At 42.8% G+C, this 25,825-nt stretch overlaps 1 protein-coding gene across 2 annotated transcripts; it reads right to left on the reverse strand.

Moving 5' to 3' along the window:
• Positions 1-624: 624 nt before the first annotated feature.
• On the reverse strand, positions 625-25,807 carry kcnc1b (potassium voltage-gated channel, Shaw-related subfamily, member 1b). 2 transcript variants are annotated; one of them, XM_017706665.2, is made up of 4 exons: positions 24,845-25,807; positions 8,523-9,456; positions 5,413-5,586; positions 625-1,520 (listed from the first exon to the last, which is right to left on the reverse strand). In XM_017706665.2, the coding sequence occupies exons 1-4, from the start codon at positions 25,394-25,396 to the stop codon at positions 1,411-1,413; spliced, it is 1,770 nt and encodes a 589-aa protein (XP_017562154.1). In that variant the 5' UTR covers positions 25,397-25,807; the 3' UTR covers positions 625-1,410. The 2 variants fall into 2 exon arrangements, with proteins under 2 accessions (XP_017562154.1, XP_017562153.1); XM_017706664.2 differs by lacking the exon at positions 625-1,520 and adding an exon at positions 2,238-3,636.
• Between the last annotated feature and the right edge of the window lie 18 nt (positions 25,808-25,825).

Genomic DNA, 25,825 nt, shown 5'->3' on the forward strand with positions numbered 1-25,825 from the left:
CAGCAAACGAGGCGTTTTCTTAAACACAATGAAGGACTTCGCATTCATTCAGAATAACACGTTTGGCCCTGTTGTTGTGTCGGCCAAATCTTTTAGTAGCGAAGCGCAAACTAGATTTTTGTTTCTTATTTTCCCTTCAAACTAACTGGAATGTTACTAAGCATTGAGCTACAAAAGATTCTGAACTATTTGATGTGCTACTGAAAGGAATGTAAAAGTGAACAGGTGCAAACAGTGCAAAAGGCATTTACTATACAGTTGCTACAGTAGTAAAGAAAACAGAAAGGGAAAAGTGGCTAACACTTCACCTGAAACCTGCTACATGTCACTGGCATAACCATACCATGTCAAGCTGTCATGACGATATTTTGTTCAGGAATATAAAAACGGGCCTCATTCACTAATATCTTTGTCATTTTTGCTGAAATCAGTTCTTGAGAAACGTCCTAAGAAAACATCAGATTTCCATGACAGGGTCTCAAACCGGAGAACTGTGTGTGTGGGTTCTGTTCTTCTGTTCCAAAAAAGAGAAGACATGGGTGAATGTCAGAAGTGGTTGGTTAGTGTAGTGGTTAACACTTCTGCCTTCTACAGTGTAGAGTGGGGTTCAGTGCCCCACCAGGGCAAGCACCCTACACTATACCAATAAGGATCCTTGGGCAAGACTCCTAACACCACCTTGGCCTGCCTGTGTAAAAATGGTCAAACTGTAAGTCGCTCTGGATAAGAGCTGTAAATGTAAATGTAAAAAGCTTCGGTGTGTTTAAGAAGGAATCTCTTCTTAAGAGTGGTTGGTGAATGAGGCCCAATGTCGTCACTACCAATCATTTGCCACAACAGGCGATGTAACAGTTCAAACACGGTCACCTGTCCTTCACCATCGATGCTAATGGTAATGTAACAGTTATATTACTAAGTATAATCTTTCAAAGACATGTTTACGGCATGGTTATGCCAGTGTTATGTAGCGGCCCGAGAAGCGTTTCTCTGAGTAATGACTTGCTCCCTACTTGGTCGTGACTGGAGATGATGTGTAACGTACTAGAGTAACATCTTACAACACTGAAAAACAGATTTTCACGTCAGATAGTCGAGGAACCCGATCAAAAAAACTGAAGTCACGTTTTTCGATGCACCAGCACACAAAAGCACTATATACAACACCGACACGTACCACGCACACCCAAAACAAGAGGCACTTCACACAGCACAACAGCACAATAATCACTCACAGAACAGAGGTACGTACGGCTGGACAACAACAGCTTCTCTGTGCTACTGTGCTACATCTACGCTGAGTTCTCTGTCGCTTCGAAACAACGCTGAGCTACTGCACACGCGCGCTCACGCACACATGCGTACGAATGTGCACAGACACGCACGCGCACAGACGCACACGCCACAGCGCTATCAGGTGGGAGATGTGGCTTTATGGCTGACACACATAGTGGTTGGCACACCATGGTTCATAACACACACTGACTCTGTTGGTTGTCTGCTTCGGCTCACTCGCTGGGCTTCTAAAAAACATATAAAGAAGAGAACACAACAACAGCAAACAACAAGGAAAATCATATTAATACACCAAACAAACACGCACAGAAAAAAGAGAGGACAGATGGAGGGGGGTGGGGCGGGGGTGGGGGAGGGAGCGTCCCCTAAACCATGCAAGCGGAGTCAGCGTGAAGCCGGTGCGGGGCGAAGTGAAATGGCCACTAATGGACATGTGTGCTTTGGCCGGACATCCATGGTAAACGTGCGAGTTTACCATGCCCTTCCCCATGCTAGGCCAGAAAGCAGCACCCATCGACATGGGCAACGCAGGTGGACACGCACCATGGTAACACAGGCTGTCGCGTGCTGTGCGGACGAAACGACTGCGCTACTTTCTGTCATGCTCGAATGCTGTGATGTCATGCCAGTGAAGCGCGAAGCAGGGCAAAGTCGTCGCCGCTCCTGCTTTCCGTCTCTTATTCCCCCCCCCAAAGGTCACATACGATCTCTTTGACCTTGCTGACCTCTCAAGGGGCCCGCTGCAAAGCCGCAGCCTGCCTGATTAAAGAGTGCGCGTTTACAACGGCGGCTCTTCCAGGATCTAGCCTAGGAGACGGACGGTCCGGCGACAGAGAGGGGCGAAAGGTCAAAGAGAAGCCACTGTAAAGGAGGTACACAGCTTGTTGCCAGGCAACGAGGGTGACGTGTATGTGTGTTCTGTCAAATAAAACCAGAGTCCAAACACCGATTCAATACAAAATTTATTTCATGCAAGGTTTTTATTTACAGGTTCATTCGCATACTGTACTTATTTTTTTTTTGTTTGCATAAAAGTGCATGCATTTACCTTTCCCCAAGTAAGTCCAGAAGAACATACATTCTTTTAACCCTTTTTAAAACACCTTTTTTGTGTGTGTCAACTGCACATAATCTTATATAATACATGTACATTGTTCTATTTTGCTACAGAGAACAACAGACGCGAATCCAATTGCGACGGTATGAAACTGAATTTATGAAAAAATAAATGCTGAACTTTGCTCAACAAGCATACTGTCCTGTTTCTCAGCTGGTAGTAATACTTGGAATAAGGTGGAGTAAATCTGCTTAGGTAGATGACTGTTATCAAAGTTAAAGTGCATTATTTCGCTATTTGCATTTTAGTCTTTTTCAAGAAGAAAAGTTGAATGGTCAAACTGACCACTGCTACTATTAGAGACACGGCACGTGCTCAAACGCACACAAGGTCAAGTTTTGGGGAAAGGCGAAGAAAAAAATGTGAGCAAAGAAAATGTCTTCAATGCTACATGTACTTTATATCATCTGAAACGATTTCATACTAAATCTGCATCATATATCTGTAAAGAAGCTTTGGATGTAAAACAAGATAGTTGTTCTTACATGTTTTCAAAAGACTTACATTTTTTTTCTCAGTTTCCCATGCAAGGCATGCAAATGAGGTCTTCAGTCAGAGTTTCATGTCGGTGACGTGTGCATCACTAGAATCATGATTGGTTAGTGTTATTTTTTTTTAAAACTCCATGGTTACGTCCAGAATGCTAAACTATATGAAATAGCCATTTTCTCATCATTTTTTTAAAAAGGTGTCCAATAGCACCTGATGAAAAACCACAGCTTAGAAACACTGAGGGGGAAAGGGGAGTTGGAGGAAGGAGGGGAAGGCGAGAAAGAGAAAGGGAGATCATGATTAGTGCATGGAAGAGAAGACATAATGAGATGAAAAGTGAAAAAGAAAAAATGAGAACACGGAAAAAAAGACATGAAAGAGGAAGAAAAAGAGGACTGGAGCAGACAGGAAGACAGTATGGAAAATAACCTGATGTGAGTAGATGGACAAGAGAATAGAGTCGAGACAATGACAGAAAAACACTGATAGAGAGAGAGAATGAAGAGCTGAGAGAGGAAGGCTGATGAGAGATGAATGGTACACAGTGTGGGCAGGCGTCTCAGCGCAGCGCTGCAGAGCGGGGCCTCTGATTGGTTAGTTTGGTTGTCCATGCTACAGGATGGATGGGATGGGGGAGTGCGCCTGCTGCATGAGACAGGGCGGGCTGCAGGGGAGGGCCGACACTGAGGCCACGCCTCCAGACATGCTGCTATGGCTCCATGGCTTTTCATAACCTTCATTTGAAGAGAGAAAGGGCTTTCAGTACACCACAGTGCAGCCTCAAATGCCAGATGTATGTGATTGCATGTTCGTGTGTGCGCACATTTGTGGCTAAGCATGTGTCAGAGGGGATGTGTGTTTTGGCACTTAGGGGTGCATTAGTGTGTTACCCTGTTATGTAGTTATGTTTATGGTGAACCAGTTGACAGTGACCATTCACCAAGTCAACCGTATCATCCTCCATGCGTGCTATGCATTATGCATTAGTCTGTCTACTGCATGCATGGGGTGGTATCACAGTGCTTACCAGCACAACACAGCTTTAGAGAGACACCAAAGAACACAGCCAGACACGTGAGCTCAACAAAACTAGATTGTATCAGCTACTCAAGTGAAGTTCAGTACATAACTCCTTAGCAAATATTTCCCCCAAGAAGTTCTGCAATTAGTGTACTGAATAGTTTGTATATTGAGAACAAAACATACCAATAGCACCTTCGGATGAGTAAGAATCAAAATCTGTCTTTATGATCTGTTCTGCTGTGTTCTACTCTATGCAGGCCCAGAGTAACAAGGTTATTCAGTGGAGCAATGCCTCAATAATCCCACTATTTCCTACATGATTCTATAGTGGCAACTGCCGAAAAAGCAAACTGAAACTAAACTTTGTGTATGTACTTGGTACAAGAGGCTACATTAAATAACTTTTGTTATGCACAACTTTGTATTGGATGCACTATGCACTCTTCTGGGAAGATACATTTCCTAAATGGGTAGACCTTTGGTAATTTGCTGTAAATGTAGCTTTCTTGTTGATTCTCTGCTGAATGTGCGTCTTTGGACAGATCTGCAGTAATTGCCTCTTTATCTGTTGTGTGCCTCCATGTGCCTCACTAATGATTTAGCTCCAGTGCTGGGCCTGCCCGTATGGTTTCCACTGGAATGTTCCAATTTTGAACTTCAGGCTTCTGTAGAGCACCAATTAGAACCTAACGAGTTCAGCCGTCACGTGTTTCACAGCGACACCTGGAAACAATCTCGCCTCCGTATCAAATGGGATCGAATGTAATTGGTGTCATCCCGCTAAAGCTGCAGGAAACAGTCTGAGTCAGCTTTGGGTCATGCCTTTGGAGTTATGTAATTCTCTAGTATGAAATATTCTCTCATCTTGCTTTCGGATTAATGCTGGTTCAGTGGTGCAGTGCACCCACGTGACAGGCTGTCTTAAAACGGATGCTGAGAACTAAGAGCCTCTGACTGGCTGAGTTCTTGTCATGTGACCACATGCCTCATATCCCATGCTGGACCGCTCTGAGGTTCACCACCACCAATACCACCCACCATAGTGACTCTGCATGCATGACTACTTATCAGGCAAGCACTTCCTTTATTTTCCTTTAATAATAACAACAAATTCTCAATTAATTTCAAGACTGTGACACTGGGCACCTCCATGTCCACTTAAAGTAGGTTAAGTAAGTAAAATATTTAAAATATTAACCCTAGAGGATGTGTGGTTTATAACTGTAAACTGTAATGTGTGCCAATGAAAGTGGAACATTTTGCATCCTAGAAACATGGTAGGTCAAAACCAAAGTTTTCCATAAATGGACCTGTAAACTTTTACTGCTCAAACCTTAAGGCGAGGTCTTAAGGGTCAAGCCACCTGTTAAATGAGCACTTTCCTTTAATAAAAAGGCCACCTTGATTGACAGCTGCTCCATTTCACAGTAATCAATTTGCGTGCACTTAGTAATCTGATGGCAAACAGTGACTGGCAGGTTACGTACCCTTCCTTACTCTTCCCCCTATGTGATTTCCCCGTTCTCCAGAGGTGAGCAGAAAGCAAGGTCTCTCACGGTCTATGGGGCTAAAAACTTCCTCAGGTGACACAGCCTGGTCAATGTGTGGACAGTCCTCATTGGCCAGAGCTGCTTTAGATGCCTCCCCATTCACTTTAAAATCTGCAATCACAAACAAGGACAGACAACACACTTCAGTTTCAATCACAGAGAGCTTTCATCTCACAGCATTAGCTCAATTACTGCCTGCAGGCAGCATCAGCAAAATTGTAGTTACAGTCAACCTTACGTCAACCTCATGACACTGTGTATGTCCTTATTATAGTAACACATTTCATCTGTCCTCTGTAAGTTCCACATGAATTCAAAATCTTCGTTAGTGCCAGTATTCTCCAGCAGCCCATCTGTCATATACAGAACCCATAAGTATACAAGCTGTATTCACTTTGTATTCCAGCCTACTAGATTTGGAGTGCAACACTGACTGTGATACTAAAATGTAGAATGAAAGCTTTAATTCGAAGTTATTGACATCTATAGTGGGTGAACCATATACGTAGACATAGTCACACATATATACAGGTTAATCTTCTCTGTGACGTCTACAAGCTTACTACACCAAGCTTTAGCCTGTGGTATCCTGGACAGTGTTATTAATCAACTATTTCAACAATTATTCAACTGTTTTTCTTCATGACTGGAAGCTCCTCAGTCATCTCCTCTCATGGTCTTCAGTGGTCTACGGGGCTTTTTGCTTTGGCGAAGCACACTAGTGCCTCCTTGCTTCTTAACAAGGAACCATACAGCTTGACACACCTAATATTTTAGCTTTGTATTGGATTGATTTAATCTTTTTTTTTTTTCCAGCCTAAAGATGCCCTGCTTTACTGACATTAGCACTGCTTTGGTCTTGATTGGAAATAATAGCAACAGACTTCAGGTGCAAATGCCACATTTAGAATAACTTCTACACGTAAAATGGTGTTAAACTGCGCTCCTAATGGACCGCATCATTGCTGGCTTTAGTGCTTTCCCCGCTTGATTCAAACCATTCTGGGGCCCTAGACAAAAGACAGGAATGGTGTCCCATTCTAATTTTTTAATTAGTTGAGCCTCTGGGCTCCTAAGTGGGACAATTTCATAATGTATATATATTTCACAATAGGTTACTTACATCAACACATGGAGTATATATAATCTGTATTTTCATGGGTCCCTGAATAGCCTAATTTAGGGACATACAATGATATCAGAATCATATCAGTACTGAATTGCTTAAAAATGTACCAGCATCGGATAGATGTTTATTTTTGGCCAATATTTGGAACTGATATTTTATTGTACTCCAGAGGAGTAGAATGTTTATGCAACACTGAGATAATGTGCTAAAATTTCTGCATTCATTAATTTTACTGCATTTGTTACCCTCTTGAAATAAATGTTTCTACAGAAATAAATTAAAATTTCTCTGTATCACTGAGTCCCAATGTCTACATTTGATAAATGTTTATGTATTGGCATCTGCAGATATGTGCATGAAATATGTATCGGATATACAATTCCTCACCATTCCCTGTGGTGTATTAGGGCTGGAACTGAAAAGGGTGTAGCTCTCTAGAAGCAAGGTCTGAAATGTCTCCACTAAAGTAATTCAGTGCTCACAGCAATCAGGAAGCCACAGCATTTTACCTAAGTATGAACTCCAGGAAGCCAGACTCATGTGGCTGCTTGAGTCTGATGGCTCACAGTCGAGGAGTAATTGAAAGGACTCCGGATGCTGTTGGTAATTGCAAAGATCTGATGACAGCAGGCATCATTTTCTCAATGTGTTTTTGACAGAGCAGGAGGAGGAAATGAAGGGAGAGATGCCTGATTCACCAAAGCATTAACATTTGTATAATAACCAACAGCTGATTAGTGCTCAAATAGGGATATTTTTCTTACATCATCTTCTACTGTAATCTTCAGCGCTCTGTCATTGCTAAGTTCACCAGTGCCGACTTGCTTCTTGACACCAACTGATTGTGACACACGTAAGATTTTAGCTAGGAATATTTTAGATCTTCTAATTGTATGATACACGTAATATTAAACATGCACAGTATTTGGTCTTTTACTTCTAGAGTGTTTATTTTAACAATTATCTTATGGTCATTAATATTTTCCTTTTAACTGTTTATTGTGATCATATTATCATTTACACATGAATACAGTTCTATTATACCCCAAAATAAACCTGTAAGTCTCATAAGAGTTCAAGAAGGATCCAATTCACCCATCTGTAGTTCAAATGAATGTAGACACAAAGAAAAATAATGCTGACTAGAGCTCAGCCTCAAACTAGATTTAAATGGAATGGACTAGGTGCCTCAAATTAACATATGCAACTAGCCCTGTAATGCTTATTTCCTGGATTCTGTTTGGGCATAAAGGTACATCCACAACCACCTTTATGATAGTGATTTAGAAGCATTATATATGTGAATAATTAAAAGTGCAGTACATTAAATAGTGTACTAGATTAGAAAGTGTTAAAATCCCCCAAAATAAAGACAAAAGTCATAAGCAGTAGTCATAATATTCATAGTCATAATATTTCATGAACAAAACCAAAACATTTGGAAAATTTACGTTGAAATTCTAAATATAAAAAGAACAAATACTTTTAAAGTCTTCTAAAAGCTTTGACTCTAAAGAACCAGTATTTCAGTATTTCAGCATCGCAGTCATAACTCTGGTGTCCCCTGATCAAATGACACGTTTTGTTGATTGTCTAAGTAAAAATAAGTGAACACATCCACCACAGAGAACTGCATCCTGGGAAAAAAATCATGGATGTGTTTACTTGTTTTCATTTAAAAGATCAACAAAAAATATAATGTGACCAGAGGTTTTATAAACTTTTGCATGCAACTGTATACTCCCCAAATTCGTGATTAACTTACTTATGGCACTAACCTTTTCACACTGTCTGTAGTAATGCAAACACATTGATGGTTACAGCAAATGGCAGAGCTGTTGCTGTTAGTGCACTGCCTGCCGCTACCTACTTACAAAGCAAATGACTTCCTCTTGTGAATCAGGTACAGATATCCTACCTTGGTATCTTATCTCAGAGACTTCTTCCTGGGCCAAGGGGCAGGTGTCGCTGTGCGTACTGGGTCTTGGAGAGTTAATGATCGACTTACAGTAGTTGGGGGACCCCAGGTGGGGAACCCGGGGAATATGCTTGTTCTTTTTCTTTGGTAGTTTTTGTTTTGCCATTGCCAGAGAGTAATACATGCCGAAATTGTTGACAATCACGGGTACGGGCATGGCAATGGTCAGCACACCAGCCAGAGCACAAAGGGCACCCACCAACATGCCTAATGTTGTCTGAGGATACATGTCACCGTAGCCAAGCGTAGTCATTGTAACCACAGCCCACCAGAAACCAATAGGAATGTTCTTGAAATGTGTGTGTTCACTAGCGCGGGGATCATTGGGATTGGCTCCGATACGTTCAGCGTAATAAATCATGGTGGCAAAGATGAGGACTCCGAGAGCGAGGAAGATGATGAGGAGGATAAATTCATTGGTGCTGGCACGGAGCGTATGTCCCAGCACCCTAAGACCCACAAAGTGCCGCGTTAGTTTGAAGATGCGCAGAATCCGGACGAAGCGCACCACACGCAGGAAGCCCAGCACGTCTTTTGCAGCTTTGGAGGAGAGGCCACTCAGTCCCACTTCCAAATAAAAAGGCAGGATGGCTACAAAGTCAATGATGTTAAGTGCGTTCCTTACGAATTTGAGCTTGTCAGGACAAAATATGATTCGTATCAAGAACTCAAAGGTGAACCAGACAACACAGACTCCCTCAATGTACGTGAGCTCCACCATGGTCTCAGTCTCAGGGTAAATTCGTTCTATGGTTTCATTGTCTACCACTTTGATCTCGGTGCGGTTGATGATGGGGTTAAAGGCCTCATGAGTCTCCAGACAGAATGTTGTGATGGACACCAGGATGAAAAACAGAGATGCAAAAGCCACCCACTGTGTGAAAAAAAGAGAAGAAAGACAGTTAGCAGAGCAGGGAAAAGAGTATCATTCAGAGTGAATGAATATTCTAAGAATCAATGACATCAAATCCTCAAAAACCAACTGATACTCTGTTAAATAAGGAACAGCTCACCACCACATTTCCTCCAAGAACATTTTCTCCCAGCTGCACAGACAACAGAGCAAAGGGTCAAATGCTCCATCATAGCAATACTAATTGCCCACTAACAGCTGTTTCAGCAGAATTTAAAGGAATTCAGCCAGGATAAAGTTGCTAGTTCAGTTTCTCCATGCGCCACAGAATACTGCCGTGTCAACAGGAGTGCGTCACTTAAGCCCTTCTCCTTCTATTGCTGCTGCGGCTGAAACTCAAGGTCACCGCTTGAGCTCAAGGACAGCGGAGGATGGCAGAGTGGCGCCAGCCCAACTCCCCTCCACCTTTCTGGGCTAAATTTAACTGTAGCCCCCTCATCCGGAATTGCAAGATGCCCCTGGCAAGGTCAGCATATGCCGGTCTAAGAGATAGACAATGAGCCCTATGGGGCTCTGACCCCTCTTACACTGGAGCATGAGATGTGAATAAGTATGGCAAGGTGGTTTACAACTAGGAATGCAGCAATACGGGAATCATGAGCCAAAATCTGGCAGTGCTAGTGCTGATACTTAAGCATTTGTAAAATGTAGAAATGAGGACTTCATCTACCTGAATTAGCATTACAAATAAATATGATATGTATTTGGAGAGTTACAATTGCAGTAAAATGATCAAATATATTTTTAGCCTAAGCACATCATCAAGTACATCATCAAATATCAGTTTGAAATATCAGTCATATATTAACATCTGTCCTGTGCTGATAAAGCAGTTGTCTGCTGATACAAATACAATACCATGTTCACAGCTGATGAAAACAAAGTGCTCTGGCCTGCAATGACAGTCACTTGCACAGATTGGATAAATGCTTCATAAAGGACATAAAGGACTATTTTTCGTCCACCTAAGTAGACTCAGGTTTTATTAGTTTGTAATTGGCAACAAATTGGCAGACATTAGCTATTGATTAATTATATATCCACATTTAATGGGGCTTCTAGGGACCACTTTGCACTGCAAGCACTTACCTAGCCATTCTTCTAAAAGCCATCCACATTGCTCAGTTTTCAGCTCCTTCCACAGCATATTGCTTCTCACAAAGTCTCCCTCCACAGGCACTTTATAACTGGGTCACCCAGTACTTAGTCAAACAGACAGAATTCCCTGGATGTGCTTTGTTGGCCGTTTGTGGGGAGTGAGGGTGTTTTGTCTGAGGCACTGAGCATTCAGACACAGACACACACAGATAAACACAAACACACAAATAGGCACTTTTCATTTATTGTTAGGATCACCCTCTTGTCTCTGTACTCGGGCGGAAAGCCTGTGTTTGGTCTTAGACTGCAGTTTGTGCAGCTCTGTGAGGGCAGCACTGTGCCACCTCAGTCTGGGAGAAAGCAGTGGAACAGAACAGTCGGAGAGAGCGGCTTTAGATTGTAAAAGGAAAGGAGAAATGGAGTACAGAAGCAGGAAGGGAGGAGAACGAAGTGCAGGGGAAATTGGCATACACCAAAAGAGAAGAAATTCTAATGAAGGAAAAGAGAGAAACAATCGGCTCACAAAAAGTGACTTAGAGGAAGGCAGATTATGGAACATATTGAAGGAAGAGGGAGAAAATGAGAAAGAGGTGTTTTTATAAAAGAAACTCATGGGAAAAAATGAGCATAGGAGAGAGGTACAATGGCAGGGGATGAATGAAGGAATGATACAGGCAAAAAAGGAAAGGTTAAATGAAATAGACATTAGATGTGTAGGTGTAGGCCCATCTTTATAGGCCTCAGTTGTAGGGTGACCACACAGACAGCAGAAATGCTGTTAATAATTGATAATGGCAAAGAGTTTCATAATCACCAGCGCTGTTCCTTCTTGGGCTCCCACAAATGGAGCCCAGCATCTAATCTTGTGGCTAAATATGAACTGTTTTGAGACCTGCTGTGGAATACAGTATATTTCAATAATTTCATAATAAAATTTGATTAAACATGCTCTGGCATGGCAGATTCACTTATTTCTGATGACAAAATCGATTTGTGTCCTCCCTGTGCTCTTGTAACAGCACATTGTTTTCACAATAAAGGCCCTGACACAACTAGCATGATCTGCTTATGCAGTTTATTTGTGCAATTTATCTGGATCTCAATAAATACACATTCATCCATCTTCTAAGCCGCTTATCTGGGTCGCAGAGGGTGCTAGAGCCTATCACAGGTCTCATTGGGCAGAAGGCAGGAAATACCCTGGACAGGTTGTCAGTCCATCACAGGGCAGACACACAGACATACACTGACACCAAGGAGTAATTTAGCATCTCCAAGCAGCCTGACTGCATGTCTTTGGGTTGTGGAAGGAGACCAGAGCACCTTTAAGAAACATGGGTAGACACAGGGAGAACCTGCAAACTCCATACAGAAAGGACTCTGGTCACCCAGCCAGGGAATCAAACCAATGTAATTTATTTTATGACGTATAACTGATAATATCTTGCATACAAAATTTATTTTTTTTGGACTGGAAAACAAACATTATTTTTCCCTTTTCCCCCATTTTTGTCAAACAGGCTATTTTTTTCTCAGGCAATGTGAACTCACTGACTCATCTTTGATTGTTGGCATGGCTACAATCAAGAATCCAAGCCAATATACTTCGTCATGGATGGTGTAAACATCAACCTTCGCATCTCCAAAATCAACTCAAACTAGAGTCAAACTCAGCTCATTTGAAAGCTCTCAGAGTTTCAGCTGCTGACTGAGGAGGAGTGTCTTTTTCAAGTATCTTGCCAAATGTGATAAACATGGCCTGTTTTGTGAGGAGCAAAGTATTTCTTTTGCATTGAAAACATTGCGCCATCATGTTACTGAGCCCTCGTTGCTACAGTAGGAGAAGTCTCGCTTTACACGACACCACAACTTTCTAGTTTTCTTCTTTAATACAAAAACAGAAAATCTAAATAGTAGATAGCTTCTAAAGGATAATGTTTGACCTGCGGCATGTTTAGTCATATTCCGAAGAACAGATCTCAAATCTGCCCCTAAGCAAGCTTTTCAGTTGGCAGCCGTGACAACAGAACAACTAAACTGTGTCAGTTAATAGAATACTATTCAGCAAACATGATGTGCTCCGAAATGCTTTACAGACTAACTGGAATAAAATGACATTCGGGCTAATTTAACAAATATTGAAAAAGATGAACCTGATAGTGTGACAATTTTATAGCTCTATCCGCAAAAGGGTATTTCTGTTTTGGCAGAAGAATATTGCCAATATTAAAGCACATTTGATACAGTGGTTGGGGCTTTCTTTATTTCTATATTTTTATTTATTTTTCAGAACTGTTGTATAAAAACAACAGAACACTCAAGATCACGTGTTATCACAAACAACAACACAGCTGTGATGATCTGCACCCAAACCACGCCCTCTTGTGTTCTGTTGCCCAATGAATATCACAGTTCCAACAGACTATAACCTAAAAGGTACTTTATTCGTCTTATTTCATCTTAATTGTTTCATTTGATTATTTCATTTGATTTTAACTTGATCTATGGCAGTGATTCATTGTTTCACTCATATATTTCTTACATTAACACTCAAATTGTATTTTTTCCCCTTATATGATAGTTACCAAACAGAAACTACAACAAAAGAAAACTCAACTTAAATGTTTTCTATTACTGTTAAACCTTATCAATTGTCAATAAAACACTATGAGCTGCTTCTGGTATGAAAAGATAGATAGTTATTATTATTATTATTGTATTAGTGCTATTTGAAACATTTTATCATTCATGTTTGATAGATATCATCTAAGATTTCTCTCCGCTCCTCTTTTGCTTGGCCTGTGCTACAGCAATGACCTCGGCAGGTGTGGTCATAATGTGATGTGCCCTTCTACAGTGTTAAAGCTGATGACCATCCAGTTCATGTCAGTGCTAAGCTGCTGACTGGTGCTTTGTGAGGCACAGAATATGTCCATCATGCCCAGTGATGTATAACATCCATTCATTTCAGCTGCAGACATACTACTGATCATGACCATCAACTGCAGATATTTCAACTGTAGAATCCATTGTGCTTTATTCTATGCTGAAATACTGGAAAGTTCTACCTCATCTCTGCCTCCTCACAGTTCTTCAGTGGATGTTGTGCTGCTGATGCTGAGTGTTGTTTACCCTCTCACCACACACACACACAGACACATGCACACAAGTACACTCCTGCCAAGCAGGCTAATGAGTGACATGTGGGAGGATAATTACTGAGAGGGCAAGTCTGGACAAGCCAACATTCAGGCCAGTCTTCAATCAACCACTCTCTCTACACACACACATCAAACTAGATAGCCTGTCATGCACACAAGCTGACCAACACACAAACTGACCATTTTATACAAATATATACACTGCCTGTGCAGTAAAACCAAAACTCTCTAGAACATTAAAAGCAAATTCTGTCAATTTCTCAAACAGCTGTCCTACACGGAGGGTAATCTGAACTAATCAAATCCATTCTTTGTATACAAATAGTTTAACTGGATGAAAAAAGCAGTTAAAAAATCATTTGAAAATCCATGAATGGGCATTTTGTGCTAGAGATTGGAATGTTTTTTTGTATTAGAGATTGGAATGGCTGCACCACCTAAAATACATTTTATTAAACGAGGTGGAGAGATATATGCACAGTACTGTCGGGAAAAACAGAACCAAAAGAAAACGCTGCTAGATCTCACCATGCCTTTAAAATACAGTTGTAGTAGAGGTTTTGGGCCCTTTCTGCTTAAGGTAGAGGTCCTGACGCCCCTTGATTAGCAGAGGTAGGACTGACAGATAAGACCAAGAAACAGGAAAGAAATTGAGTGGTGAAACTCATGTCAAACTCAAGGTAGAGATTAAAATTTTTAGGATATTATATTGGAAGAAAGAGGAACTTCAGGCATGGCCATCCTGCCAAACATTTATTTTTTAGAATTACCACTTATTTACATTTTAAATTACATATTAAAACTCAGAATACAGTGTAGATCAGTGATCACCAATCCTCGTCTTGGAGTTTGGCTCCAACCTGCATCTAACATGCTGCCTCTCTTTACATAAGATAATCTGAGCAAGCCAATCAAGAACTTCTGAAGACGTTACTGAACTTGAAGAGGTGTGGCAGATTGTGGGTGGAACTGCATTCTACAGGAAGGTAGATCTTCAGGACTAGGTTTGGTGACCACTGGAGTAGGTTCACTGGTCGTTTTGGATAATACAGCTATATTTATGCAACCTCTGGTTCCTACTTGGAATAGTATCACCATCACTGTAAAGAATTTCTGACTCTGCAATTCAATGAACCATTTCACATCAGTCCACTCTGAATTGCTTTATTTACATTCTTATTGACAGAATTATGCTAATAATACAGTGAAAATCCCAAAACATTCCTAAAAAAGTGTGATTTCAAAAACATCAGGCCTTGGGGTAATATACCTCTGAACATACAAAGCAAACATCAGAAAACAATGTCAAACGTCTCTTAAACGTGTCAGATTTCTGGCAAACTTTCAAAGTGCAACTAAGCTGGCATTCTCCTTTACTGTGACAGCGTAGCATTTTCATCTGATCCTCTTTTGTGTTACAGTATTGTTCTGTCATCATTTCAGCACTAGGTCTTCCCTTAATATTACCCTCTGCCCATCCTCTGAGAGAGAAACATGCACTATGATTAAAACTAGAGCAGTGTTTCCCATCCCGGTCCTTAAGGTGATCAAGTTTTTCTTCATCTATATGTTGTGAGTTAAGATGTGGACCATTGGCCCTGAGGATCGGGTTGGGAAAATACTCTGGTCTAAAGTATTTGGTCATTTACCTTAAACCTACAGGTAGCACCACTAAGGAAGGTATTCAGTTGCGGTTTCCTGATATCATGATTTTTTTTCTCGCACACCTTTAAATGTTATTATCATTGTAATGGTAAGAAGAATTCGTGAGATGCCGTGCAAGAACATCAGCCGCTGCTGAGGCCTTGATCGGCACTCCTGATTCCTGTTTTCCTTCTTTGATGTACTGATGGTCAAGACAAGTGATAAACCCTACTGGACACGTCTCTCTAAGGCTTCCATACTTTACAGTGAGATAAGGAGACGTCAGTGGTGATTGCAGCAGGTAATTGAGTTGTCACGTTAATGTAATTAAGACCTACAGTTTGATGGAGGGAGACTAAAAATAACTGCACACAATTAAATTAACTCAGGAAAACACATCTAGTTCTTTCAGAGTGAGAAAACGCCTTAGACCAGTAATATCGACATATGCAGGATGCTTAACACAAGGTGCCTCAAAGATTCCTAAAATCATCAACCACAAAATGCAGAGATTAGATTGCTCCTGCATTTGGAGGCGCTCTGCAGTGCATCCACAGCTTAAAATGTCGCCACTTTTCATACTTGGCTTCCATCCTGAGGGGCAATGCATTACATCTAGAAAAGCCTCAGTAAAAAAAATACATAGTTAGCATCTCATCTTCTGAACAAATGCATATTTGATGCAGGATGTAGGAGCCAAAAAGCCCAAAAACGTCCACTGTCCTGACACCAGAGATGATACTTCAGCCTCAGCGACAGTGATGTTTGACAGGACATAGGAACCGTATGTTCTTCTGTTTTCTATTTCAGGAGTGCATGGATACAGCAGTGAAAAACAGTACATTCAGAAACAACAGCTTCATTTTATTTCTAGTGAAGTGAGAAGACTTCATTAGGTTGCTGCTGGTTGTTTCAGATCAGGCAGTTCATCATTCTTTGCAGTGTTATCAGGAGCTCCAGCAGCTCTCGATCATGGCAGGCATACACAGACCAGCCTGGCTCCCAGCAGTGGAGCAGGACAGCCCTAGTCACAGCCAAATTAATAAAACATCTCCTTCCAGTAGCCCAGCAGCACCACTATCATCCTGGAGCAGATGCAAGTAGCCTGGGCCAGTGTTTTTTCTGTGTAAGACCCACAAACATCTCTCTCTCCATCTCTGACTCTTGCCATCACTTTTATCTCTCTGTCTTTTATCTCTCTGTCTAAGTAACTTTCCTCTCTCACACCCTCACTTTCACGATTAAGCTATGTACAGCTTTTCCCACAGCCAACACACTTTGAGTCTGGAGGCCTGCCATCCTGTGCTTTCTCTGTGCCAGAGCTTTGGGTCAGCATAAACACCACTGACCTGTTTTCAACCTCATTGCCAAAACTTGTGTAAATGCTGGGATCACATTCAGATGTGTTTAAGAGCTTACTGGCCTCATGGTGAGAGTGATGCTGGGATATCAGTGCAAGGATTGGCTGGGCATGAGCCTGACAGCTGAAACAAATTAATGAGAGACTTAAGCTCATCTTTTGATGTGTGTGTGTGTGTGTGTGTGTGTGTGTGTGTGTGTGTGTGTGTGTGTGTGTGTGTGTTGCTCCAGGGGTTGAGGTTGCTGCTTGTATCACATCAAAGTGAATGAACAGCAGTCAGTGGCAGAACTCTCAGAGACAGAACAAGACCTGTCTTCACAATTACAGATGTGAGGAAGCCGTATTACCAAAACCTACAGGGGGATTCATATAAGTTTTTAAAATTTCATAATTAAACCATTTAGATGTAAACAGTCATTCAGATGTGAAACTCCCTGAATTCCACAGTGCAAATATTTCCATTTTATTTACTATCTAAAACAATCAATTAACCTACATGTGGCTTCTGAGTTTTTTTCTATGTAATGTTGATGATGACAAAATAATGGTAACCCCCAAAATTTTCTTTGAGTACTATTTTGCCTTACAATGGACTGCAAGTACCTCTCCACGAATTAATGGATATTATTTTAGGACAAAATATTTTCTTAAAACAATGTCTTGGGGATTAGCCAGCGAATCTGTAATCACTTAATTTAATAAAGTTCTGGGAGGGAGCTTTTAGAGGCATTAAACATTTCAGTGGTCTGGCGCCGGCTGCTACCCTTGAAAAATTCTGACTTGGTCGCTTTCTCTAGGACTGGGCCTCTCACACTAAACCACTCTGAATTACATTGTGTACATCTAAACAAACTCATCTAAACAATCTAAACAAAGCCATTATATCTAACAATTTAATAATGCAGATGTTTTGGAAAATCAGTGGAATTTCTTATTAAGCCACAAGATTTACACCTTATGCTAGTTTACACCTACAAACACCTGAAGCCTCAAAGCGTTGGTTGACACAAGGCATGAATAAACATGAGACACAGTCAAGATTACTCACTGGTTAGTCAGTGTTGATGCTTATCTATGAGTTATCACTGTGTTGCTTCATCATTGCCATGCAGCTTATAGTAAGTAAGAGATATTGACAGATTCTTCGTCAAGGTCATTCAATGCTGAAATGAGAGTTTATGAAGTAAAGGGCAGTTCCCTTTAGCTATTTTGGCTCTTATTTTCCATATCTGCTATTTTCCTGTATTGTAATCAGAAAACACACCAAAGGGGGATTCAAGCTTCATGGCTCAACAGATAATAAGAGGACAGTGTGTTAGGACTAGAAGGCAGTGTTAGGTTACACAGGTGTTAGGACACAGAAGACACATTAGGCCACATGTGAAAATATGTAGGTCATATGAGACAATGTTATGCATTGATCTACCACACACATTAAGACTGTGTTAGGTCATTTAAAACTTAGGTAACATGTAATATGGAACACTGTGTTATGTCATATAAGACAACGTGTTAGGTATTACCATACAGAGCTAGGCATTACTGGTTATTGTGTTAGGTATGTTAAATATGGTATGTTACTATGGTTTCCCATAGTAATATGGGAAAATATGTTAGATCATATAAGACAGTGTGTTAGTGATATGGGAGAATATGCTAGATCATATAAGACAGTGTGTTAGTAATACGGGAAAATATGTTAGATCATATAAGACAGTGTGTTAGTAATATGGGAAATATGCTAGATCACATAAGACAGTGTGTTAGTAATATGGGAAAATATGTTAGGTCATATAAGACAGTGTGTTAGTAATATGGGAAAATATGTTAGATCATATAAGACAGTGTGTTAGTAATATGGGAAAATATGCTAGATCATATAAGACAGTGTGTTAGTAATATGGGAAAATATGCTAGATCATATAAGACAGTGTATTAGTAATATGGGAAAATATGTTAGATCATAAAAGACAGAAGACAGTGTGTTAGTAATAGGGGAAAATATGTTAGATCATAAAAGACAGAAGACAGTGTGTTAGTAATAGGGGGGAATATGCTAGATCATATAAGACAGTGTGTTAGTAATATGGGACAGTGTGTTAAGTCATATATGAAAGTGAGTTAAGTAATAAGAAATACAATGTATTAGGTCATATAAGACTGTGTAGAGTAATACAGGACAGAGTGGTAGACAGTGTGTTAAGTAATGAGTAATACAGAGTGTTAGGTCATATAAGACAGTGTGTTAGGTAATTAGTGATACAGAGTGTTAAGCCATATAAGACAGTGTGTTAGGTAATTAGTGATACAGAGTGTTAGGTCATATGAGACAGTGTGTTAGGTAATTAGTGATACAGAGTGTTAGGTCATATGAGACAGTGTGTTAGGTAATTAGTGATACAGAGTGTTAGGTCATATGAGACAGTGTGTTAGGTAATTAGTGATACAGAGTGTTAGGTCATATGAGACAGTGTTAGATAATTAGTGATACAGAGTGTTAGGTCATATGAGACAGTGTGTTAGGTAATTAGTGATACAGAGTGTTAGGCCATATGAGACAGTGTGTTAGGTAATTAGTGATACAGAGTGTTAGGTCATATAAGACAGTGTGTTAGGTAATTACTGATACAGAGTGTTAGGTCATATGAGACAGTGTGTTATGTAATTAGTGATGCAGAGTGTAAGGTCATATAAGACAGTGTGTTTGGTAATTAGTGATACAGAGTGTTAGGTCATATGAGACAGTGTGTTAGGTAATTAGTGATACAGAGTGTTAGGCCATATGAGACAGTGTGTTAGGTAATTAGTGATACAGAGTGTTAGGTCATATAAGACAGTGTGTTAGGTAATTACTGATACAGAGTGTTAGGTCATATGAGACAGTGTGTTATGTAATTAGTGATGCAGAGTGTAAGGTCATATAAGACAGTGTGTTTGGTAATTAGTGATACAGAGTGTTAGGTCATATGAGACAGTGTATTAGGTAATTAGTGATATAGAGTGTTAGGCCATATGAGATAGTGTGTTAGGTAATTAGTGATACAGAGTGTTAGGTCATATAAGACAGTGTGATAGGTAATTAGTGATACAGAGTGTTAGGTCATATAAGACAGTGTGTTAGGTAATTAGTGATACAGAGTGTTAGGTCATATAAGACAGTGTGTTAGGTAATTAGTGATACAGAGTGTTAGGTCATATAAGACAGTGTGTTTGGTAATTAGTGATACAGAGTGTTAGGTCATATGAGACAGTGTATTAGGTAATTAGTGATATAGAGTGTTAGGCCATATGAGATAGTGTGTTAGGTAATTAGTGATACAGAGTGTTAGGTCATATAAGACAGTGTGATAGGTAATTAGTGATACAGAGTGTTAGGTCATATAAGACAGTGTGTTAGGTAATTAGTGATACAGAGTGTTAGGTCATATAAGACAGTGTGTTAGGTAATTAGTGATGCAGAGTGTAAGGTCGTATAAGACAGTGTGTTAGGTAATTAGTGATACAGAGTGTTAGGTCATATAAGACAGTGTGATAGGTAATTAGTGATACAGAGTGTTAGGTCATATAAGACAGTGTGTTAGGTAATTAGTGATACAGAGTGTTAGGTCATATAAGACAGTGTGTTAGGTAATTAGTGATACAGAGTGTTAGGTCATATAAGACAGTGTGTTTGGTAATTAGTGATACAGAGTGTTAGGTCATATGAGACAGTGTATTAGGTAATTAGTGATATAGAGTGTTAGGCCATATGAGATAGTGTGTTAGGTAATTAGTGATACAGAGTGTTAGGTCATATAAGACAGTGTGATAGGTAATTAGTGATACAGAGTGTTAGGTCATATAAGACAGTGTGTTAGGTAATTAGTGATGCAGAGTGTAAGGTCGTATAAGACAGTGTGTTAGGTAATTAGTGATACAGAGTGTTAGGTCATATAAGACAGTGTGTTTCGTAATTAGTGATACAGAGTGTTAGGTCATATGAGACAGTGTATTAGGTAATTAGTGATATAGAGTGTTAGGCCATATGAGATAATGTGTTAGGTAATTAGTGATACAGAGTGTTAGGTCATATAAGACAGTGTGATAGGTAATTAGTGATACAGAGTGTTAGGTCATATAAGACAGTGTGTTAGGTAATTAGTGATGCAGAGTGTAAGGTCGTATAAGACAGTGTGTTAGATAATTAGTGATACAGAGTGTTAGGTCATATAAGACAGTGTGATAGGCAATTAGTGATACACAGTGTTAGGTCATATAAGACAGTGTGTTAGGTAATTAGTGATACAGAGTGTTAGGTCATATAAGACAGTGTGTTGGTAATTAGTGATATAGAGTGTTAGGTCATATGAGACAGTGTTAGATAATTAGTGATACAGAATGTTAGGTCATATGAGACAGTGTGTTAGGTAATTAGTGATACAGATTGTTAGGTCATATGAGACAGTGTGTTAGGTAATTAGTGATACAGAGTGTTAGGTCCCTCTTCATGGATCACAACTTTATTGTGGTGGAGGGGTTTGCATGCTTGAATGATCCTAGTAGCTATGTTGTCTGGAGCAAAAGCTCCTGGTAGGGTCTCCCAAGGCAAACTGGTCCTAGGTGACAGGTCAGACAAAGTGTGATCCAAAAATACCCTTATGAAAATAAAGAAAAAGGACTTGTGTACCCTGCCCGGATTAGGGTCACCGGGGACTCACCCTGGAGCCAGGCCTGGTGCCAGGTTGGGCCCAGCCCAAAGGAGCTACATGAGTCCCCCCTTCCATCGACCCACCACTGATGGGAGGGGCAGTAGTAGGGGTTCGGTGCTATGTGGATCGGGCAGTGGCCGAAGGCATGGGCCTTGGCGTTCTGATCCTCGATTGCTGAAACTGGCTTTTGGAACTTGGAATGTTACCTCACTGGCGGGGAAGAAGCCTGAGTTGGTGCGTGAGGTTGAGAGATAACAGCTAGATATATTCGGGCTCACCTCAACACACAGCTTGGGCGCTGGGTCCAATCTCCTTGAGAGGGGCTGGACTTTATTCTTTTCTGGAGTTGCCCACGGTGAGAGGCAGCGGGCAGGTGTGGGCTTTCTTATAGCACCTCGACTCGGATGAGAGGGTAGCTTCCCTATGCCTTTGGGTTGGGGAATGGGTCCTGACTGTTGTCTGTGCTTATGCACCAAACAGCAGTTTAGAGTACCCAGTCTTCTTAGAGTCCGTGGGAGGGGTGCTTGAAAGTGCTCCTCCTCTAGACTCTATTGTCCTACTGGGGGACTTCAATGCTAATGTGGGTAATGACAGTGAGACCTGAAGAGGTGTGACTGGGAGGTATGGCCTCTCTGATCTGAACCTGAGTGGTGTTCAGTTTTTGGACTTGTGTGCAAACTACAGTCCATCACGAACACCATGTTCGAACACAAGGATGTCCATAAGTGCACATGGCACCAGGACACCCTAGGGCGCAGTTCAATGATCGACTTTGTAGTCGTGTCATCGGACTTGCGGCCATGTGTTTTGGACACTCGGGTAAAGAGAGGAGCTAAGCTGTCAACTGATCACCACTTGGTGGTGAGTTGGATCAGGTGGTGGGGGAAGATGCCGGTCAGACCAGGCAAGCCCAAACGTATAGTGAGGGTTTGCTGGGAACGTCTGGCAGAAGAACCTGTCAGAATGATCTTTTACTCACACCTCTGCCAGAACGTTGACCAGATATTGGGGGAGGTGAGGGACATTGACTCAGAATGGGCCTTGTTCTGCTCCCCCATTGTTGAAGCAGCTGACTGTAGCTGTGGTCGCAAGGTAGTTGGTGCCTGTCGGGGCGGTAATCCTCGAACTCGGTGGTGGACATCCCAGGTGAGAGACGGCGTCAAGCTGAAGAAGGAGTCCTACCAGGCATGGTTGGTCTGTGGGACACCACAAACGATCCAAACGATCTGCGGCTTCAGTCGTCGCCAAGGCAAAAACCCAGGTGTGGGAGGAGTTTGGGGAGACCTTGGAAAGTGACTTTAAGTCGGCTCCGAAAAGATTCTGACAAACCGTCAGGCGACTCAGAAGGGGAAAGCAGTATGCCACTAGCACTGTATATAGTGGAGATGGTGTGCTGTTGACTTAGACTAGAGACGTCATTGGGCGATGGAAGGAATACTTTGAGGACCTTCTCAATCCCATCAACACGTTCTCCAGTGAGGAGGCAGAGTCTGGGGACACGGGAATAGGCCCGTCCATAACTGAGGCCGAAGTCGCTAAGGTAGTTAAGAAGCTCCTTGGTGGCAAGGCTCCAGGGGTGGATGAGATCCATCCAGAGTTCCTCAAAGCTCTGGATGTTGTGGGGCTGTCTTGGCTGACACGCCTCTTCAACATTGTGTGGGCATCGGGGGCAGTGCCTCTGGATTGGCAGACTGGGGTGGTGGTGCCTCTTTTTTAAAAAGGGGGACCGGAGGGTGTGTTCCAACTACAGGTGAATCACACTCCTCAGCCTCCCAGGTAAGGTCTATGCAGGGGTACTGGAGAAGAGAGTCCGGCTTGCAGTCGAACCTCGGATTCAGGAGGAGCAGTGCGGGTTCCGTCCAGGTCGTGGAACACTGGACCAACTCTTCACCCTCTCCAGGATTCTGGAGGGTTCATGGGAGTTTTCCCAACTAGTACACATGTGCTTTGTGGATTTGGAGAAGGTATTCGACCCGTTCCCCGGGGTAGTCTGTGGGAGGTGCTTTGGGAATACTGGGTACATGGCTCTTTGCTACAAGCTATTCAGGTCCTGTACAAACAAAGCAGGAGTTTGGTTCGCATGGCCGGCTGTAAGTCAGACTCGTTCCCAGTGATAGTTGGACTTTGTCACTGATTCTACTTATAATTTTTATGGATAGAATGTCTAGGCGCAGTCAGGGGATGGTGTCCGGTTTGGTGACCTCAAGGTCACATTGCTACTGTTTGCAGATGATGTGGTCCTATTGGGAACATCAGGTCGTGAACTTCAGCTTTCGCTGGATCGGTTTGCAGCTGAGTATGAAGCGGCCGGGATGAGAGTCAGTACCTCCAAATCTGAGGCCATGGTTCTCAGGCGGAAAAGGGCAGAGAGCCCTCTCTGGGTTGGGGATAAGCTCTTGCCATATGTGGAGGAGTTTAAGTATCTTGGGGTCTTGGTCACGAGTGATGGTAAAAGGGAGCGGGAGATTGACAGGCGGATTGGTGCTGGGTCAGCAGCGATGCGGGCTCTTTATTGGTCTGTTGTGCTAAAGAAAGAGCTGAGTCATAAGGCAAGGCTCTCGATTTACCGGTCGATCTACATTCCCACCCTCACCTATGGTCATGAGCTCTGGGTAATGACCAAAAGAATGAGAACGCAAATACAAGCGGCCGAAATGAGTTTCCTCTGCATGGTGTCTGGACTCTCCCTTAGAGATAGGGTGAGCCTCCCTCGGGAGGTGTCACAGGCAAGTCCACCTGAGAGGAGACCCCAGGGAAGACCCAGGACATGCTGGAGCGACTATATAGCCCAGCTGGTCTGGGAGCGCCTCGGAATCCCCCCGGGGAGCTAGTGGAAGTGGCTGGGGAAAGGGAGGTCTGGGCCTCATTGCTTAGGATGCTGCCCGCAACCTGAACCCCGGAGAAGCGGAAGATAATGGATGGATGGATGGATGGATGGATGGAGTGTTAGGTCTTATAAGACAGTGTGTTAGGTAATTACTGATACAGAGGGTTAGGTCATATGAGACAGTGTGTTAGGTAATTAGTGATACAGAGTGTTAGGTCATATAAGACAGCGTATTAGGTAATTAGTGATACAGAGTGTTATAAGACATATAAGACAGTGTGTTAGGTAACCACACCACAGTGTCCTATAATACCTAACACAGTTTAGGTTAATGTGGTAGGTCACTTGAGACTAATTCTTGAGAGTAATTCTGGACAGTGTGTAAGGTTTTATAGGACAGTGGGTGCGAAAGAATACTCCAGGAAGCCTCAGCTGATACTAGAATAAACCACCGTGTCTTTAGAGTGTAGCCCTTGATTAGTTACACACTTCTCTCCCATCCTCCAAGCACGCGCACACACACTCACACACACACACACGTGCACAGTCCGACCCCTCCGCCTTCACTCACCCGCGCGTATCGGGACGAGTACGGGTCCTCGAAGAGCGCCCACATCTTCTTCTGCCAGCGGTTCCAGCGCCCGTTTCTGCTGTCCGTCACGTCGCCGTGCGCGAGCCTGCGCGTCATCTCGGCCCCTTCGTCGCCGTCCGCCACCTCATGCGCGCCCTCGCCGACCTCCACCTCGATCTTGTGCGCGATGTCCGGCGCCGCGCCGCCGAAGCTCACGAGCGCCTCCTCGGCCTCGCGGTGCTGCCGGTACGTCATCCAGCAGCACGGCTCCACGTCCGTCTCGTCGATGCCCCAGAAGGCGAGCTCCTCCTCGTACAGCGGGCCGCACACGTCCGCCGGGCAGTGCAGCTTACCCGTGCGGTAGTAGTTGAGGATGTGCGCGAAGACGCCCGGGTGCCGGTCGAAGAAGAAGTCGTGGCCGGCGCCGTTCGCCTGCTCGGCGATGCGTGCGAGCCGCGTGCCGGGCAGCGTGCGCAGCGTGCTGCGGTACGTCTCGTGCCTCACGCCACCGACGTTCAGCACGACGCGCTCCTCGTCGTCGCCCTGGCCCATGGCGGGTACCTCCCTCCCTCCGCCGCCCGCCACCCGCCACCCTGTTGGCCCCTAGCAGCCGTAGGGCATCAGCACGGGGGGTGAGAGACTACGGGCAGCGTCCCGTCCTCGTGGAACGCATGTATGCATAAGGGAATGGGGGGGCGTCGCACGAGACGATCAGACAATCCGGGAAAAAATAAATAAACAAAAATAAATAAATAACTGCGAGCGGCGCCTTTGTGTGTTTCAGCGCGCCATTTCGAAACGCCTGGTCTTCTCAGGAAGCAGCACAACACTGAACGAGCTCAGCGGACCCGAGCCGAGCCCGAACGCGCACGTGTGCAGATCAGAGCCGGTCCGGGCGTCACTGGGCGCAAGGTGACCGCGCGCGCAGAGCCTTCATCACTCCGTTAACCTCAGCGCGTTGCATCGCGCCTCTGACGGCGC

Source organism: Pygocentrus nattereri, chromosome 11, assembly GCF_015220715.1.
Source record: "Pygocentrus nattereri isolate fPygNat1 chromosome 11, fPygNat1.pri, whole genome shotgun sequence".
Lineage (NCBI taxonomy): Eukaryota > Metazoa > Chordata > Actinopteri > Characiformes > Serrasalmidae > Pygocentrus > Pygocentrus nattereri.

Bases quoted from the DNA above. Each gene is read 5' to 3' on its own strand.
- kcnc1b (XM_017706664.2), bottom strand. From the start codon at position 25,396: ATGGGCCAGGGCGACGACGAGGAGCGCGTCGTGCTGAACGTCGGTGGC. The intron at 9,457-24,844 runs GTGAGTGAAGGC...TTTTTCACACAG, and splicing joins ACTCGTCCCGATACGCGCGG to TGGGTGGCTTTTGCATCTCT. The intron at 3,637-5,412 runs GTACGTAACCTG...CTTCAAATGAAG, and splicing joins AGGGGGAAGAGTAAGGAAGG to GTTATGAAAAGCCATGGAGC.